Source organism: Pinus tabuliformis, chromosome 9 (assembly GCF_031772625.1).
Source record: "Pinus tabuliformis cultivar Carrire ecotype Pingquan chromosome 9, CPIR1, whole genome shotgun sequence".
Lineage (NCBI taxonomy): Eukaryota > Viridiplantae > Streptophyta > Pinopsida > Pinales > Pinaceae > Pinus > Pinus tabuliformis.
Genome location: NC_142307.1, coordinates 50,670,251 through 50,689,787, shown reverse-complemented (window position 1 = coordinate 50,689,787; position 19,537 = coordinate 50,670,251). Strand labels below are relative to the sequence as shown.

General features: G+C 34.8%; 3 protein-coding genes across 5 annotated transcripts; all 3 read right to left on the bottom strand.

Moving 5' to 3' along the window:
- Positions 1 to 128: 128 nt before the first annotated feature.
- Positions 129 to 607, bottom strand: LOC149147073 (putative caffeine synthase MTL3). Its single transcript, XM_089441709.1, has 2 exons — positions 584 to 607; positions 129 to 497 (listed from the first exon to the last, which is right to left on the bottom strand). The coding sequence occupies exons 1-2, from the start codon at positions 605 to 607 to the stop codon at positions 129 to 131; spliced, it is 393 nt and encodes a 130-aa protein (XP_089297835.1).
- A 476-nt stretch (positions 608 to 1,083) lies between these two features.
- LOC149147072 (putative methyltransferase TCM_000168) lies at positions 1,084 to 2,206 on the bottom strand. Its single transcript, XM_089441708.1, has 3 exons — positions 2,039 to 2,206; positions 1,539 to 1,796; positions 1,084 to 1,452 (listed from the first exon to the last, which is right to left on the bottom strand). The coding sequence occupies exons 1-3, from the start codon at positions 2,204 to 2,206 to the stop codon at positions 1,084 to 1,086; spliced, it is 795 nt and encodes a 264-aa protein (XP_089297834.1).
- Positions 2,207 to 14,351: 12,145 nt separating this feature from the next.
- On the bottom strand, positions 14,352 to 18,589 carry LOC149147071 (uncharacterized). 3 transcript variants are annotated; one of them, XM_089445399.1, is made up of 3 exons: positions 18,418 to 18,589; positions 15,423 to 17,606; positions 14,352 to 15,031 (listed from the first exon to the last, which is right to left on the bottom strand). In XM_089445399.1, the coding sequence occupies exons 2-3, from the start codon at positions 17,120 to 17,122 to the stop codon at positions 14,806 to 14,808; spliced, it is 1,926 nt and encodes a 641-aa protein (XP_089301525.1). In that variant the 5' UTR covers positions 17,123 to 17,606; positions 18,418 to 18,589; the 3' UTR covers positions 14,352 to 14,805. The 3 variants fall into 3 exon arrangements, with proteins under 3 accessions (XP_089301525.1, XP_089301526.1, XP_089301527.1); XM_089445400.1 differs by lacking the exon at positions 18,418 to 18,589 and adding an exon at positions 18,191 to 18,392; XM_089445401.1 differs by lacking the exon at positions 18,418 to 18,589 and adding an exon at positions 17,702 to 18,181.
- Positions 18,590 to 19,537: the final 948 nt, after the last annotated feature.

Here is a 19,537-nt window from a genome sequence, read left to right as displayed (position 1 = left end):
TCCACACTAGAAGAACAACAACAATATTTACATTCCATACTTAAATATTTCACATGCTATTGGTTGGCGATATATAGTTCATAGATTGTTACAAGATAATAGTGCATAGAAAATAACTTGACGTTGAGTCATGCTCCTTTGCGAACGAGAAAAGCGACAACCAGATCGAGTGTAATGTGCATGTACTCTCGACATTTCGCAGCGGCTCTCTTTGCAAATCTCGTGAAAAACTCATTTACCAGGTGTTCATCACACCCCAAGTGAGTCTCCACGAGATTCTCAAACATTGCTCTGTAAAAGTTCCCTACAACTCTTCCAAACATCGCCTCTTCCCCTTCTCTAACGTCCCACGATGGATGCAAGGTAAACCCGTTCAGAACCCTCATTCTCTCTATTTCAAACGATTTCTCTGTTTCCACTACACTCCTCAACACCTCAATATCTGGATCGTAGAAAGGAATGTTGAAGGTGTCGAGTGTTTCCTTCTCAATCAAACCCTGCCACCCCAACTCGATTACAGATCGGATATATTCAAACCAAATCATGAGATATTAAATTGAATTATAACATTTACCTCCGTTACCAGCTCCTCAAATGCAGCTTCCATGTAATGGGCGCAAGCCAAGAAACCCCGTCGATTCCGGGAATCGACGCTCCGCCCCTCGGGCGGGGCGGGGCGGCCCGGGGGTGGCGCTGCGCAGGCGGCGCCCGGCGCAGCGCCACCCCCGGGCCACCCCGCCCCGCCCGAGGGGCGAAGCGTCGATTCCGGGAATCGACGCTCTGCCCCTCGAGCGGGGCGGGGCAGCCGGGGGTGGCGCTGCGCCGGCGATCGCATAAGATAAGTCGTGATTTGTGAATGGGCTGTAGCGATTCATTTATTGCTGAAATCGGTGAACACATATTGACCGCTACACAGAAATATTTCTTCAAGCGTTAGTGGCATACACCATCTAAATCCACACTAGAAGAACAACAGCAATATTTACATTCCATACTTAAATATTTCACATGCTATTGGTTGGCGATATATAGTTCATAGATTGTTACAAGATAATAGTGCATAGAAAATAACTTGACGTTGAGTCATGCTCCTTTGCGAACGAGAAAAGCGACAACCAGATCGAGTGTAATGTGCATGTACTCTCGACATTTCGCAGCGGCTCTCTTTGCAAATCTCGTGAAAAACTCATTTACCAGGTGTTCATCACACCCCAAGTGAGTCTCCACGAGATTCTCAAACATTGCTCTGTAAAATTTCCCTACAACTCTTCCAAACATCGCCTCTTCCCCTTCTCTAACGTCCCACGATGGATGCAAGGGAAACCCGTTCAGAACCCTCATTCTCTCTATTTCAAACGATTTCTCTGTTTCCACTACGCTCCTCAACACCTCAATATCTGGATCGTAGAAAGGAATGTTGAAGGTGTTGAGTGTTTCCTTCTCAATCAAACCCTGCCACCCCAACTCGATTACAGATCGGATATATTCAAACCAAATCATGAGATATTAAATTGAATTATAACATTTACCTCCGTTACCAGCTCCTCAAATGCAGCTTCCATGTAATGGGCGCAAGCCGAGAAACCCCCTTGTTCCTTTGCGTTTGCAGATTTACGACCGACTAGAGCTATGAACATGCATCCTCCGGGAATAATCTCTTCTGCTCTGGCTTCTAAGAATGCTGTGAAGTCTTGTCTGAATTGGTTGAGATATGCATCGGCCACTGCATCACTGGATATATAGACATGCCCGCCGTTCCAAGCAGGAGAATTTCTGTCCACCACTATAGCAGGAACCTGAAATTGAAATCCATTAGAATACCTTCTTCTTCATGATTAGACCTGTGTTGGAATCACTATTGCGGTTAGACCAAAACCTTCGGACTTTAATCTCCGCTATTATCACTAGAGTTAAGTTAAGATCCACGGGGTATGTTGCGAAACCTACGGTAAGCGCTGAACCAAATTTCCAACTATCTAATTACGGAAAATCTAAAAAAATAAGGTGCAAATGGATTATTTCCTGTCATGTCACTTACTTGCGAGAGCCAATGCAGGTTGACAGAAGAATGGCAGAAATGAAGGCTTTGGCGTGGGAAAAGGCGTCCATAATGCGATCCCGAAACTGCTGCTGCAAAGTAAGATCTTTTCGCCGAAGGTTTTCGCTCATCATGCGGTGCTACTACTTTTACATCACCCACAGGCATGTCATCTGCTAACAGAGGAGGCAATGCCCGAAACAATGTGTTGAAATCATTAGAGGGAAGATCGCCCGAGGGGCGGAGCGTTGAAAGTAATTTAGTTAATAACCATATAAAGACTTAATACTTATATTACACAATTTTTCTTTTGTATTCAGAAAAATAAAATTCTAAGTTATAAAAGTAGTAATAAAAATAATAAATTAGCTTAATTCAATTTGTCATATTCCAATTTTGTTTTTTATCAATAAAATTAAAAATGATTAATTCTTTAAAAAAATCTTAATATACATATGAAATTAAAAAAAAATTAAATAATGATGATTCATATAAGTAATTATGATATTTCAAAACTTCATGTTCAAATTTAGCTAATAACCATATAAAAACTTAATACTTATATTATACTTCTTTTCCTTCTAAACTATATATATATATAATTTTCATTTTAAAATAAAAATTAAATGTATTTATACTGAAGCATTCTAGTGACTATTACCGTCAGAAAATATATCAATTTTCCTGGTTACCTCAAAATAAAACATAATTTACATTAGTACTTAACAATTAACAACATCCATGATATGCAAAAAGATAGATACTTTTTAATTTAGTTAATAACCATATAAAGACTTAATACTTATATTACACAATTTTTCTTTTGTATTCAGAAAAATAAAATTCTAAGTTATAAAAGTAGTAATAAAAATAATAAATTAGCTTAATTCAATTTGTCATATTCCAATTTTGTTTTTTATCAATAAAATTAAAAATGATTAATTCTTTAAAAAAATCTTAATATACATATGAAATTAAAAAAAAATTAAATAATGATGATTCATATAAGTAATTATGATATTTCAAAACTTCATGTTCAAATTTAGTTAATAACCATATAAAAACTTAATACTTATATTATACTTCTTTTCCTTCTAAACTATATATATATATAATTTTCATTTTAAAATAAAAATTAAATGTATTTATACTGAAGCATTCTAGTGACTATTACCGTCAGAAAATATATCAATTTTCCTGGTTACCTCAAAATTTGTTTATTAATGTACTGAAGATCTATTGGAGCATTGTTAAAGGTGCATTACTACATTTAATAATAATAATTGACCGACAATTGCAGGAAATTTTAACTCAATAGCGAGTTAAGATGTACCAAATCACCATAAATGGTATGTCCTTTCTTTCTAAGTATACTAACAAGCATAATAAACCAACAATATGCTCTATATATTAACCCATTGTACATAGTGTGGCTCGTAAAAGCATCAATGATCACTGCGAGTTGATGCACCACGTGGAATTTTTTTTGAAAATAATGAAAAGACAAACAAGTTAAAGAACAATTTTAAATTTTAAACCACTAAATACATAGAGTGGGGGATAACAATCAATTTACTTGGTCCCTTTTTCATTCAAATAAGTATGGTTATGTTATGGTTAGTGTGTAGAGAAAAAATATATAAAAAAAATTAGTATTGTTTGCAAAAATCCACCATGGAAGTAGAGAGGAACTCTTCGCTTCAAGACGACAAAGATTCTAAAAAGGTTGTTACCAAAAGGAACAGTGTTGACATGGGAGTCTGTTGAAACCAGTCATAGATTTAGAAGACTTTTGAAACCTGGAATGTTGGGCATGCATGTGAACTCAGATGGGGCACTAGTTGATGAAAGAGAAGAATATGGAACATCTTCGTCAGCATCCAGTCACTCATTTGAAGATGTGAATTCTGATGGTGTGCAAGAAAATATGAGTGATTTTGAATAATTGTTTAAGATAGTTTATATAACTGATGTATGCATCGTATCTTCAAATAAAATTAATGTTTTCCATATTTTGTTAAATGAGAAGTTATGAAGCATTTTTATGTTGTTGGATTATGTCTTAAGTATGATAAATTTTATTGTTTAAATATCTACAATGCAATATCAAATTAGAGATATAATGTCTGTTTTATTGAGTATACAAATAAAGACTTTTGAATTCATTCAGTGATATAATTTGTTCATAATGTCATGTTTTTTTAGTTTTATAGTTGAAAAAATTTCAATTTCTTTTGTATCTAGCATGTTGTGGTTGAAAACATGTTAAATTTATACTTAGGAAAGAAAAATGATATTCTACCAGAAACATTAATGTGTTTTTTCCTTAAAATTTAACTTTGTTTGAGACATAAAAAATTGGTTTTATTAGCATTTTTTAAAAAGTATGAAAATTGACCCTAAAAAAAAAAATCATTATTCCAGTATCAACACTTTCGTTCTGAAGCTATATTTTGCAGAAAAATTTCGTAGAAAATTTCGTAGTCACTGCCATTTTTAAAACAGCCGCAAAATTGACACCTAAAAAAAAAAAACATCGTTCCAGTATACACACTTTTCGTTTTGAGCACTGTTTTTGTGGTTTTTTTGAGGTTTTTGGGCCATAGTTCCCGTTTTGAGTTTATAGTTCCCGTTTCAAAGTTTACATTGTTTATATTGGTGCTTATATAGTGGTATCAAAAAACTGATACTTAAATATTGCGACTTGGCTCGACAAGGAGCAAAGGATATGACTGTGTTATTTCAAATCATTTGGTGATCATCTTATTTATTTAGTCTTGTATGTGATGATATGTTGTTGATTGGAAATGGCAGGTAAATCATCTAAGAAGTGAAAACTCAAGTGTCCTCTAAATTTTACTTAAAGGATATTGGTGTTGCAAATTTGATTTTGGGTACGAAAATTAAAATAGATCAACCAATTAGGTTACTTTGAGTAAATCAGAGGAAATATGTTGAGACAATATTGTAGAAAATTAATATGTAAGAATGTAAACCAATAACAGGTCCTTGTTCATATAGGTGTAAAGCTATCTGCAGAATATTGTCCTAAGACATAGGAAGAGGAAGGGAACACGTCTTGTTTTCCATATGCCAGTGCAGTTAGAAGTTTGATGATGATGATGATGATTACTGTCCACTAAGACCAATGTGATCTATTGGACCTTAATAAAAGAAGAAGAATCTAATTTTGATTCTTCAAAATCTTGGTTCTACGATCAAAGAGAAGGGAAAGAAGTGCCCCAAGATCGCCATAGTTGGGTTGGCTTAATAAGTCAAAAAGATTAAAAGCGTGGCAGATGTTAGTAAATTCAGAGCGGATGTGAGTAAAAGTCGAGTAATCTAAAAGGAAGTGGTTTTCGTCTTCCACCTTCTTACTATCGCAAATTTGACAGATTTTGTTGTCCCAAGAAATCTTGGGAGTAGACCACTCCCTGGTTTCACTTCGAAGCTCATGAGAATTAATTCTTATTTTAGCGATGTTAATTTTTTTCTTAGTGCTGGAAAACATAGAGAGATAATTATGGTTATCAAGGGTGGGGTTGATCACCTCCTTATAGTATCTTAGCTTCCTTTTACCCTCCAAATCCTTATCATCCCACAACTTATCCTTAAAATTGCAGGTAATAGTATCTTTGACATTATCCTTACTTCCCCGGATGATCTCCTCCTTATGCCACCCACACTTGAGGTAAAGGTGGGGGTTTTGACTAAAGTTAGAAGAAATTTTTTAGAGCCTCTTGGATTCTATGTTGTAAAGCTTCTTCTTATACATTACATACCTAAACATAGCCATACTTTCAATGGGGGATAGACTAGCTTCAGTCAAGAGGATGGGATAGGGAGTATTTCCCTTGATCTGTAGGTTGTAGGTTATGAATTTCTTTTGAATCATCTCAATCTTTCTCCATGACTCTCTAGATGTATGCAATGTTTTGTACTATACTAGACATTGCACATGAAGTGGAAGTATTCAATAGGTATATCCAAAAATTAGGGAAAAAACATTGGACAATAGTAAAGAGGGTATTCAAATATTTGCAATGCACTATTGGATATGGATTGTGCAACCAAGGAAGTCCAGGATTTGTATTGGACATACATGACTTTATTGATGTAGACTAGGTCGAAAATCTTGATTGCAGAAGACCTACAAGTAGGTATGTGTTTAACCTTTTTGGAGGAACAATCGGTTGGATGATAAAGAGATAATCTCTAGTGGCACAATCAACTATAGAAGTTGAATACATGGAATCCACTCATGCAAGAAAGGAAGCAATATGTTTATAAAACTTGTGCTCAAGTATTGGGTTGGTATAGCGAGCTATGAGTATAGATCATGATAGTCATAGTGCAATATTCCTAGTGAATAACCTAGCATATGATTCTAAGATAAAGCATATTGATGTTCAATATCACTTTGTGAGAGACATGATTGAATAAAATAAGTTGTTACTAGTGAAGGTGGACACTTTAAAGAATGTTGTAGATTCATTTACAAAATTTATGAGCATTGAGAAGTTCTCTTGGTGCAAAGAAACAATGGGCATTATTGCCCTAAATTGTTGATCATGTACTCCTATGACTCCCTATGTGCAAAGAAAACAAGAAGTGGGAGAACATTGAGTATGTGTTATATTCTTTGCACAACTACCTTGACATGTTATACGTTGTGTTGGGTGTAGTGATTGGGGTATGGTTGGGGTGAAAACCCTTAATGGGGTCATAAAGGGGGGCAAAGTCCCCCCTTGCTCAAGGGGTTCATAGGGTGGTGGAACCCCACTATGCAAGGATTTGGGTGCAGCGCCCCCAAAAAACATTGGGCATTTTTTTGTCCGTTTTTGGCGATTTACAACACATGGTTTTGCTTTTAGCAGTTTTTTGGTGCATGATGGTTTAGCCCATGGTTTTGTAGTTTCAATTAAGGAACTACGATTGTATTCTAATATAAGGTAATCAAATTGGCAGTTTATGGATGTTGTAGGATACATAATTTTATATTATAACATTAAAAAGATGAATGTATAGAAAAATATTTTTTGTTTCCCGACTTGGGTTTCCAAGATAAAATCTTCATGTGCATCTTTTCTATTTTATTAATAATCAATTTGTTGCAATTAATTGTACAGAGTTAAAACCTACACATGTCCCTTCTTGTTGTTGCAATGTATCCATCTCCAAAAATCAAAATGAAGAGCCTAAAAAGTCCCAACCACACATGTTGACTTACCATTTACTCAACTTTCATTACTTTTATTAGAATCCACATCCCAACAAAGCAAGGGGGCAACTCCAAGATGGCCTCTAAAACTCTTTTCTTAAAACCCAGAAATCTCTCCAAAAATGTTGTCATTAAATAAGGTTTAATTGTTATTTGGTGGGTAATAAATGTAATAATAACACATAGTTGTACCTTAATAGTATTTTTTACAATTTTATGTGGTCTAAAATTTATTACAAAAATTGAAATGCAAACCATGAAAATTATCAATAAAGTTGATATTTGTGAATACATTGTAAATCCTACATCGCAACCAGAATTATTTAATGATACGAGTATAGACTTAACTAAACAGAAGCTTGAGTTTGAGTCGAGAATTACTAAAAGTTAAACCAAATACGCAAATGTTATTTTCGCAAAAATGAAACAATTTGGAGAAAACTTTTTTCAAGACATAATAGTTATGTTCAACAGTGTTTATCACTTGATTTGCAAAGTCAAATATCAAAATGTCAACTACTTAGAAATGTGAAACTTTAGAAAATAAAAGAATCTCAAAAAATTGAAACATCATAGCTTTAGGAGATAGTATGAAGTGAGAAGGATTATCGTTTTTATAATTTTAAAATGGATTAATGAGAAGCTCAAAGATATAGAGCATGAAGAATCTTAGGAAAATGAGAAGCCCTAAAGTCAAAGAGCCTAGGAGGAAGCCATAAAAATCAAAGAGCACTAGGATATAGAATAAGGTAGAAAATCAACGAGCCCTAGGATATAGAATAAGGTTATGGAAGACCAAACAGCGTTTAGCCCTGGGATAAAGTCAAAGAGCGTGGGAGGAAGCCATAAAAATCAAAGAGCCCTAGGATATAGAATAATGTAGATGGAAGACCAAACAGCGTTTCTCTTTTAAAAAAATACTTTGTGTGATGAGAGATTTATAGTTTTCATTTTGTAAACAAGTTATTTTGTAATAAGGAAGGAAGCAGCATTGTTACCCACTCATATCAATAAAGCTTTTGTAATTGTTCATTGCGAGTTTCTATGGTTTGGTTCTCTTTATTCTCACTAATTTGTGTTTTGTTAATTTATTTTTTTTTAATTTAATTTTGAAATAATATATATATATATATAGATATTATTTTTTAATGATATATGGATTAAAAATTATTAATTATTTATATTTTATTTAAGTAATATTTTGTTTTAATTTTAGTTTATGAAAAATAGTTTAATGGATAATGGTTGTATTAAAAAATATTATTTAAACTATAAAATTGGAATTTTAAATCCATCTTGAGTCAAACGAATAAAAAATTTAACATTCTGTTTTAATTTTTGATTATTTAATTCACTTTTAATATTAGCACAGAATATTAGTATCTCAATTGACATGGTTTAAAGAGATCAATTTTTAGTTTTTTTTTTTTTTTTTTTTTTTTTTTTAGTTTTTCGTGGGTCAAAATTAAGTAACAATGAAATTGCGGTGTTCTATCATTTAAATTGAAAAAAAATCAAAAAATTGTTCTAATAAACTCAAAAAAATCAAAGTCATATAAGTAAATAATTGGGAACGTCAAAGTCAATTGGGTGAATAATTTGTTTATACTTATTCAATTTACAAACACTAAAATATAAGCAATAGAAAAAAATAAAATACATAAGATAAGATTGATTTTATTTGAATAATAGTGATTAGTCAATTTGTATTTGCAAATAATAAGCAATAATAATTGTCTCACTAATCTTTTGTAAAAAATAATTGTCTCACTAAAATACACTCAAATAAAATATATGCAATAGGTCTGATTTTCCTTGAATAACAGTGATGAGCAAATTTGCATTCATGAAATAGCCAATAATAATAAAAATTAAACACTCAAATAAAATATATGCAATAGGTCTGATTTTCCTTGAATAACAGTGATGAGCAAATTTGCATTCATGAAATAGCCAATAATAATAAAAATTAAATTAATTAAATACAATGAGGAAAAAAAAGAAAATGAGATCCACTATTATTATTGGATATCACAAAAAACCACTTTAGTGCAACCATCTAACACCTTTGTAAACACTTCATCGACAAATGATTCATCTCGAAAAAATCAATAAATATATTTATTTATTTAGCACCATTCGAAATGAATAACTATTAGAATGCCCACACAATCCTTGGCTCCCTAAGAATGAGTATCGTTTACTCAGCATTATGTGTCACAAATTTAACTAACTTTAACTAACAATGTACCGATAGTCGGCACAAAACTTGGATCACATGCCGAAAAGTTCCATTCGACCTTAAAAAAAATTGTCAAAAAAGACGTGCTAAATTTTGGGAAAAAAAAGAGGGAAAACATTATTAAAAAACTACACATCACCCTAAACATTTAGGAAGAGAAAAACAGTCCTGCCATATTCAGATGTACAACTAACAATGTACTAAATTGAGAGAAAAATAAGCACTTTGGAAACGAAATGTACCGTTGAACATTTATGAATAGAGAAATAATCTGACCATATGGCCCTATATTGTTTCACCAAAAAGTCAACAACGCAACCAGAGCCATCCATAGGGAAACACCTCTATTTATAGCCGAATCAAATTCTCCGCATAGATTACAAATATGAAATATCAAGCAACAAAATTTTCTAAAATGAGTTGCTAATAGTATAGACGTGGAACTTTGAGGCGGTGGAACCATGAAAATTCCTACTATGACGTCCATAAAATTCTCATGTCATAGATTCCTGGAACTGAATCCAAAACAAAATTGTGATTGCAACACAATTAAAAAAAATAAAAGTTTTTTATTAAAAATAAATAAAAAGAGAAGTCATTATGAATTTCACTTTCACTTTCACTTTCACTTTTTGTTAGAAACCCCGGCAATAAGGCTCTCAGGTGTGTACAGATTCGGTCAAATTTGACTTACAGTGTATCACATGAATCTAGCGTTCTCATCTTTTTCAACCTTTTGGTAAATTTTATTTTTTAATTTTATTTTTCGGACCAGACTTTCACCCATCCCAACAAAATAATGATGAGGGTAGAACAAACTTTAATTTGGTTCAACGCTTTCCTTTTTTTTCCATGGTAGCTGAAGTGTCACCCAACTCTCGCGGGCTAAAAAAGGGCGACAATTTCTGGAAACTAAATGTCATAATTAAAAAAGTAATAAATTCGATTGATGTCCACATTTTACCTCGAATTTGTGCTGAAAGAAAATATTTAAATTTTTAGGTGTATCACGTCTCTAAAGCAGAGGAGTTTTTGTTGAAACTTTTCACTTATAGGTTGGTTTAAAGAAAATATTTAAATATAGATGCATTAACCTCTTCACGTTTTAAAGAAAAGCAAATATTCAAGGTAAGATTTTCAAGTATTACAGGGGTTTTATTCGTAAATCCACTTCCATCAGAGCTTTATCAGGGCCACAATACAAAATAACAAATTTCAGTGGTCTATAGTTCGAAAATTCTCCTTGCACAAATCAGAATTTGTTCAAATTCCAGTTACAGCAAACTTCTATTGTCTTTGCAGTTGGAAAGTTCTCGTTATTATATGTATTCCTTGAAAAAGTATTGCGTTTATTAGATATATTCCTCAAGTATGTTTTGTCCTTAAATGCTCAAAATGCTCCCTGTATTACAAGATTTGTATTTATTAGATATATTCCTCGGAAGTTTGTTGTCTTTTTTAATGCTCACTCCATTATAAGATTGGAGGAGAATTATTACCATGTTTCAAGTTTGTTCTCTCCTTAAATGCTAACTTCATTATAAGATTAGAAGTTAGTTATTACCAGTTTTATTTTATTGAGCCGAGAGGTTCATTTTACAGATTGATTGAGCCAAAAGGCTCATTTTACAGTCTGTCATCAAAGTTGAAATTTTGCTCATATAAGCCTAATTATAAATTTTAAAAATAATTATACAAAATAGTTAAATGTTTGTTCATAAAAAAAATATTGCACTTGAAAAAACTGAATCTGTGTCAGCTCACGTTAGATCCTTATTTAAAATAAATCTATACTAATTTATACTGGTTTTATTTAAAAATATAAGTGATTATTATACTAATTTATACTGGTTTTATTTAAAAATATAAGTGATTATTTTATTTTCTAAATAAAACTGATTATTATAGTTTTTTGAGAAATTGTTATAACAAAAATGTGAGTTGTTATAACAAAAGATTTTATAATCTATTCATTATATAGAATTAAAGAAATTTATATTCATTATATAGAATTAAAGAAATTTATATTCATTATATAGAATTAAAGAAATTTATAAGAAGAGTGGTTACTCAGCGATTTATATTTAAAATGGTAATTTATATTTAAAACAGTAAATAAATTATGATTTTCTCAATTATTCGGAATTAGAGATGTGGCCCATTGTTATTATTTGGAATTAGAGATATTAGGTTATCATTCGGAATTAGAGATATGGCCATTAGTATAACACGTACTAAGTAATATGCTTAAAAAAAATATCAAAACTCAAAAATTTTATCAATGAAAATGCTTTGTTTAAAAAAAAATTATAATCGCCACACACAATAGCCATTATAATTTTTAATTTTATTATAATTATAATTATAGTGTAAAAATAATTATATAAAGCCTCCCCATTAAAAATTAAAGTACTAATGCCATCCTCTATTAGGAATACTATTGCATTCTATATTACAACGTGCTATTCCTATATTACAACACTCTAGAATGTACTACTCTAGAGTCTATCCACTATAATTCTATATTTACAACACTCTAGAATGTACTACTCTAGAGTCTATCAACTCGCAAGTTTTATTACAACGCTAGAGTCTTGTCAAAGACTTGAAAATAATCACTTTTTTGTTAGAACTGACTGTGATGATAATAACTTTTTTTTTAAGTTTGAACTCGCTATAATGACAATGGCAATAATTAATGTCATGCTCTGTGAAACACTCTAGAGTCTTGTCAATGAATTATAGTTAGAACTCACTATAATGACAATGGCCATAACCTTTTTTACAAGTTAGAACTCACTATAATGACAATGGCCATAACTAATCTCATGGTCTGTGATGTATTGTGGTTTTCCAATGAATGTGAGAATTAATCGTTCTAAAAGTTTATGATTTTCAAGAATGGCCGGGCAAACCAGAGAGAAATTCAAGAATGGCAGGGCTTTTATGATTTTCAAGAATGGCAGGGCAAACCAGAGAGAAATAGTCGCAGAACAAAAAGGATAAGAACAAACCAGAGAGAAATTCAAGAATGGCAGGGCTTTTATGATTTTCAAGAATGGCAGGGCAAACCAGAGAGAAATAGTCGCAGAACAAAAAGGATAAGAACAATATTCGAATTCCACGAATATGTAAAAAGGGCAAACTAATGTTAAATCAAAGCTCATTTGGAACTTTAATACTACTCAAATTTAGGAAGGCATAATCATCTCCAAGAAGAGATGACACACTGCATTCACAATCTAATATCCCAGGTATCAGAGAATTTATACAAACAGTCCAGCCCTTTAAAAGGTCCATATAAACAGTCCAGATGATGAATCTGCTACCCAACTCAAAACAACAGTCCAGCCCTTGAAAAGGTCCTCCTATTCCAGATGATGAATCTGCTAACCAACTCAAAACAACAGTCCAGCCCTTGAAAAGGTCCTCCTATTCCAAATGATGAATCTGCTACCCAACTCAAAACAACAGTCCAGCCCTTGAAAAGGTCCTCTGCCAGATGATGAATCTCCTACCCAACTCAAAACAAGAACCAGAGACTCACTATTGATTTTATGAATCACCTTTACAAACAATATCTCGTAGAATATTCCAATAATTAATAAAGATTACCTCGTAGAATATTCCAATAATTAATAAAGACTACCTCGTAGAATATTCCACTAATTACCTTTTTGAGTAGATCTCGGCATGATTATGAGAAATATCACAGAGATTACAAGCGATGTGGGGATATTATCAATGACTTTGGCAACTTTAAAATTCTAAAATCTAGAGAAGTCCAGTATCCCCCCATTCTGAAAAATGGCAGGCCTCCAAGGTTGCACAAGAGTGAATTTTTCTGAAATGAAAAAGATTTTAAATCGCAGACAAATTTAAATCATTTTACATAGGTTTACTAATGTGCAATAAATATTAAATATCTAAATTACAAGGCTATCCTTCGCTAAATCAAGAACTTGCATGGTGTCCGATCTTACATATCCATTGCTAGAATAAAAGGTACCCCGTTGTTTCTTGAGCTACTTTTAACATTAGCTCGATCATTTTGAGATACCTTTCAATTAGGTGTAGAAAATTTTGACAGGGGCAGACATTACTAAAGATTTTTTCCTTGAAATCACCTGTCATGACAAAACTAGTTTCCCTAGTTCCCTCCCCATCTAATAGATTTGTTACTCTTATTAACGAATGATAGCTCGGTGAAATTACCAGGTGATTTTGTCAGAAAAGATATCCTTCTGACCAAGAAATGAAAATAGTATTTCTCTTTCATGTGCAGAGCTCAGCACATGTTTCTTAGCCTAACATTTCCACTTCAGGACAATAATTATAATAAAATAATTTGAATTGTAACTATGAAGATGACCTCCAATAAAAGATCCATCCCATAAAAGATTGATCTCATCCTTTAAACTGGAAGACTAGGTTTATGCTAAAAGCATTGAGAAGAGGTAGACATTTATTTTACCAAACTAGTAATTTGATGCCTATTGATTATTATTACTATGTTAATTGGTTATATATCACAGGAAGCTTCCTGACCTGAAACAATATAGACCTGTGAACAAAGATTATGCAGCACTTGGAAGTTCATAGCGAGAATGCTGCTGTGTCATTCAGCACTTCCCAATTTATAGTTATGGAGTCTTTACCAATTCATTTCATACATGAACAAACTGGATGCTCGCATCAAACTGCAGCATCACAAAACACCTATAGCGCTAGAAAAACCGCATGCACGATAGCAATGGGTGCGTACTGTTATATAATGCCATACAGGCTGTGAAGACATGATGACGAGGTTATTTGATATGTCAAAGAAACCTGAACATTTGACCAATAAATGGTACAGATAAAAAACTGCCATTATATAATTAGGTGGAAAAAAAAAAAAAATCATTTACATCGATATATAATTACACTCATTACAAACGGAGAGCCTGAGATCCATGTTTTTTCTGTCGAAGATAATGGTCCAGTTTACAACCAAGAAACCCTGTGGTTTGTAAGCCAACTCTTAATATCTTCCATCTAGTTCATACAAATCTATTTCCGATTCCTGTCTTACACCGCCGAGGCTCGTGAACATCGCAGGACACTTCCGGGGATTAAAATTCATTCATCTCTGCCTACCCACAAAATCATTGGGGCTTGGACCAATATTGAAATTACAAGATTTCATGAGTAATTGGTAACATCCAGTACACAATACTTGAGGGGATAAACACCACTTCGTCCTACACCCACCTATGTATTGGCTACACAGACACCATGCATGGAATCAGGATGCAGTTATCTTCAAGAAAGAGGATAACAAGTGTCTTCACCTCCAGTATTCCAAAGAAAGTGTGCATAACTACCAGCGTGGAAAGGGTTTGCAGGATCTGCTGCAATAGCATCTAGAAACGCTTCTTCTGCAGAGGAAATATCGGCACGAGCCAACCACAAAAAGTGTGCATATTTACCAATGATTTCGCCATCGGAAGGATCAAGTTTTATTGCTCGTTGAAAGTACTCTTCAGCTCTGATAAAAAATAAACAATTCGATTAGTAACTGCTCTGTTTAATCACACGGATGAAATACTAAAAAGCCAACATCTTTGATCAACTTCCCAATTAAATTATGACCAAAATCGTGTGAGAATCTCAATATCAATCTCAATTTTAACTCTAAACCGAGGGATCCTGCAGACCATGCAGGTCTCAAAAGGATGCTAAACGAAGTAAGCATTGATAGTAAACCTCTAACCATTAATCTATTTTTTTCCAAATCTCACAACCCTTGCTAAAGAACAGCCAGAACAACTGAATACCTCACAAGCAAGAAAGCTTGCAAACCATAATTTCATAATTTCCTTTCTTTCTGACCTTTCTTTAACTCTTCTCAGAAAAGATTCGAAGGAATTGGAAATTACCTATCATGATCATGAGCCACAAGATGCAGAAATGTCGCATAGTTTGAAAGCAGAAGAGGATTATCAGGATCCCCGCTGATGGCTTGTTGATATTGCAAATTTGTCCGATCATAGCAGACATAATTGTCAGGCTCAAGCTGCACGGTAATGGGTGAAACAAATCTTTGCATGGTTTTGTGGTCAAGAGCTTCGTCCTTGGTGCTGAATTCTAGCTCCTCGAAAGCTTCCTTCAAAAATGCCTCCCACCTTTGTATCTCTTCTGAAGACTGATCCATGGAAGCAGACTCTTCAACCCTGTTATCGAAACTTCCACCATCTTTAGTTGATGTTGGATTTGCAAACGAAGTTACAGGGGGCTTCACTGAGCTGTCCTCCAAAAACATTGCTTGATTATGAGATGTCCCATCGAAGTGTGCATCCCCATCGGCTCCTCCAGATATTGCTGAATTTCTCCCCCCACTACCACCAGAGCCATCTCCCATGTTTAGAAGCCCTTGCTCAGGAGATAAATCTACAAACTGGGGAGAAGGTAGATTTGAAAGCTTATTACCAGAGGGGTTCTCTGAAACAAACTTGGCTAGAGCCTCCTTTACTCCCATATTACCGATGCCCATTCCATCCTCCAAAATAGATATGGTGGCAGACGGGGATTCAACGGAGGAAATAGACGCCAGAGCAACATTGTTACCCATTGAGTAAACTGTAAAATTCGCGAGAAGAATCATAACAGAAACCATAAGAGCAGGGGTACAGGAAAAGACTTGTTGGAAAAGCCATACAAATGAAGCATGCATTTCCTTGTGCACACTGCTCAAAAGTTCCTGTAAATCGCCATAACAGAGGATCTGTCTCATCTGGAGCGTATAACTCTGGAGCTCGCGGATAATGAAAACCATCGAAGAAAAAGCCTTCCTGACGGAACAACATGCAGATTCACCCACCACTTCCGCCAAGCTATTTCTGAACCCTTCTTGTTTGGGACTAACACCCCTTTCCTTATTTTGCTTCCGCTTCAACATTCGAAGCGACAGAGGCAATCCTACACCATCGGCCTTCTTTTCAAGAGTTACAGGGGAAATTCTACTAACATTTATACCCTCTTTATTCCAATCTGGTTCAGGCCAGCTAAAATTGTTATCAGGTTGTGCAGAAGGAAATGGCCTGGAGTTCAATGCGCCTGTATGCTCAAATCTGGAATTCCTATCTTTAAGACTAATCATACTATTTTCTCCAACTCTTTTGCCTTCAGCAAGGCCTTCCTGGTTATGGTTCACTGAGGCACTCTTCGGTTGCTCGGCTGCCGCTTTTGACGTTTCTTCCTCATTATCCTCTGAAATATGGCACTGCCAGGCCATTTCTTGTAGCCTTTTCAAGTACTCGTCATCAGAAATATCCCCCGAACATGCGCTGCAAGTCCTCTTCAGTCTGCCTCCTGGCCACTTGCATTCTTTAAACGAGCGCATTCTGTTAAGCTGTCCTCGTCTTCCAACAGACCAAAAGGAGTTACGAAATCCATATATTGAATTCACACCAAGGGCATTGCTCTTGCTGCTGCATCCCATGGTAGATGGAGACGATGAAAGCGTTTTCTTGCGCTCAAATTGAGAACTTGCAGATGCAAGAGGGGGGGTTTGTGAGGATGATGCAATGGGGGAGACCGCAGGAAGTCGGTACAAACAGTTCGCAACTTCCACGCCCATTTTTCTTGAGGTATCAGCCGATATGGGGAAAATTCTATTTGATTGATGTTCAATCAAAACAGAACCCTCTGTAATCACAACTCTCCGCAGACAATTTCATTAGACTCTGTCTTTATTACAAATAAAGTCGGGTTTCCATGCCATTTCAGGAGGTTTTCCTCCCAAGGTTGAAATTATCACCGACTCAAGGAAATAATAAGCAACCTTTTACTCCTCAGCGCCGATCAAATTGAACCTTCTAGACGATTGCAAGGTTCCTAACTGTATTCAGGAGCAGAGAGAAGAAAAGTTCCTAGCTGTGTTCAGCTTCCACAAACGCCGATCAAATTTGAACCTTGTGAACGTTTTCCAAGGTAATTTTAGCAGCAGACAGAAGAAAAGTTCTCACTATATTCAGCTTCCATAAACAATCCTCAGAGCTGCCTATCCAAGGAACAGAATTCTCTTCAGATCTTTACCAGGTGATTTGTAGACCGCTTACTCCCTGCAGCACAAAACAAGAATCACCGTCAATACAAGATGAACAACCAAAATATATGATATTTAGCATAATTCTAGCATTCTCATAAAGTTTTTCACCGTTATTTAAGGCACATTTTTCCATTCTCCACCGCTAAAAGATTCGATAGAAAACGACATATTTCGGAAATTCATTTCTTTAATCACTGAAAACAAAGCATCAGAGAGGGGTCCCGAATTCCACAAAAATGGTCATGGCTCTGAAAATATTCAACAAAAAGTTCCGCCATAAACGCAGTGCTTAATGGCATGATATTTGCTCTTTCATACTCCCATTAAAATTTCTCGGGCAATCAAGCAAAACGATTCTTAAAGTTGGACTCCTACTAATCCATGCTTCTTTACAACCAAAAATCTTCCATAAATCGAAGAATTACACGAATTCCGCCATGCTCCTTGGCCAACACACTTATAAACGAAAAGAAAAAAGGCAGCGATTCACCGAGGCAAATTCAAAAGCAAGCAACATTTGACAATAAATTACTCAAATTTCCCCTAAACTAGCGGAAACAAACTGCTAGAATTTCCAGGGTTTGCACAAAATAGAACCTTCTCCCGTGCCAAAACCGCGATCCAAGACCGTTTTTAGAGCAACATCGCAAATGCCCGAATTAACCTCGTAAACCCCCATAAAATGGCGACAACCGCCTGAAACCCAGTCCCCGCCCCTAAAATGGTGACAACCGCCTGAAACCCAGTCCCCGCTCCCCAACTTGACAACGCAAAAGAACAAAAGTAATACAGCAAAAGCCCTTGGGAAAAGCTTCTGAACTTACTCCAATCTGAACGGAACGCGTAGATCCGAGGCTCTAATCGAAGCTACCGAGATGCAGAGGCCACTCGAAAGCCCAAGTCCATGTAAATGGGCTGAAGTTTCTCCATTTTCTAATTTTCTCCACACTAGCCTTAACGCGTTATCTCTGAATACCCTAAAGCTGCTTTCGCCGAGTGATATAGCAACCGCCTCAAACCCGAATATAAAAAATATACGTATACCGGAATCTACCCCCCTTGCCCGTGGTAACTTTGCACTTTCGGCGATGGTAAAAAATTTAACTGCGACTAACTGTACCACGTGGGTGGAAGAAACTAAACATCTGACTGCTCTTCACTTAATTCAACGGTCCAGATCGATCGGAGGATATTTCTGAGAACTCAAACCAATGGGACCCGCAGGATTGTTGGACTGCATTCCCGGGTCCACCTTCAGGTATACAGATCCGTATATCTTAACTACTACGCGTATAATACAAAGTTATTTGAACGTTCTGATGGCGATGGAGATTTTGGTAGGCGGGATTGGTGGCGTATCTGGTGACTGGATGCAGCCAGTGGTACCCCCTGCTGGAGACGGTTAACCGGTAAGCCTGATGTTAGCTCAATCACCGTATTTGAAGGTGTCGGGATCTGCGAAGTCTGTTCGTTCTCATTCGTGGCGAAGCCCTGACTCTGCAGGTGTATATAACACGTTAACGTGGCACCTGGTCACATGCTATGCGTTCAATTATGGAAACGGTTTATACAAAAGCAAAGGTCACGGTCATATGAATTAGGTTTCCAGCTTTATTTTTCCTTAAAATTTGTGAAATCAAGATTTTTGTATTAAATTAGACTTTAATAGATACTCATTGTTAACATCGTACATTGTATCGACTTTTATTTATTATTTTAGATTTTATTTAAGTTTATTTCAAAAAAAATATTTTTCTAAATTTTTAAACTTCAAAATAATTTGGACTTTTATTTTGTATTATTTCTACAAATATATTTCCCCAATCATCATAGTAAAATGCGAAGTAATTTTTTAATTATTAATTATGATTTTTCATATACTTGAGCATTAGGTTTAAAATATAAAAAATAACCTTCCGACATTACTTGGTATGTAAACACGAG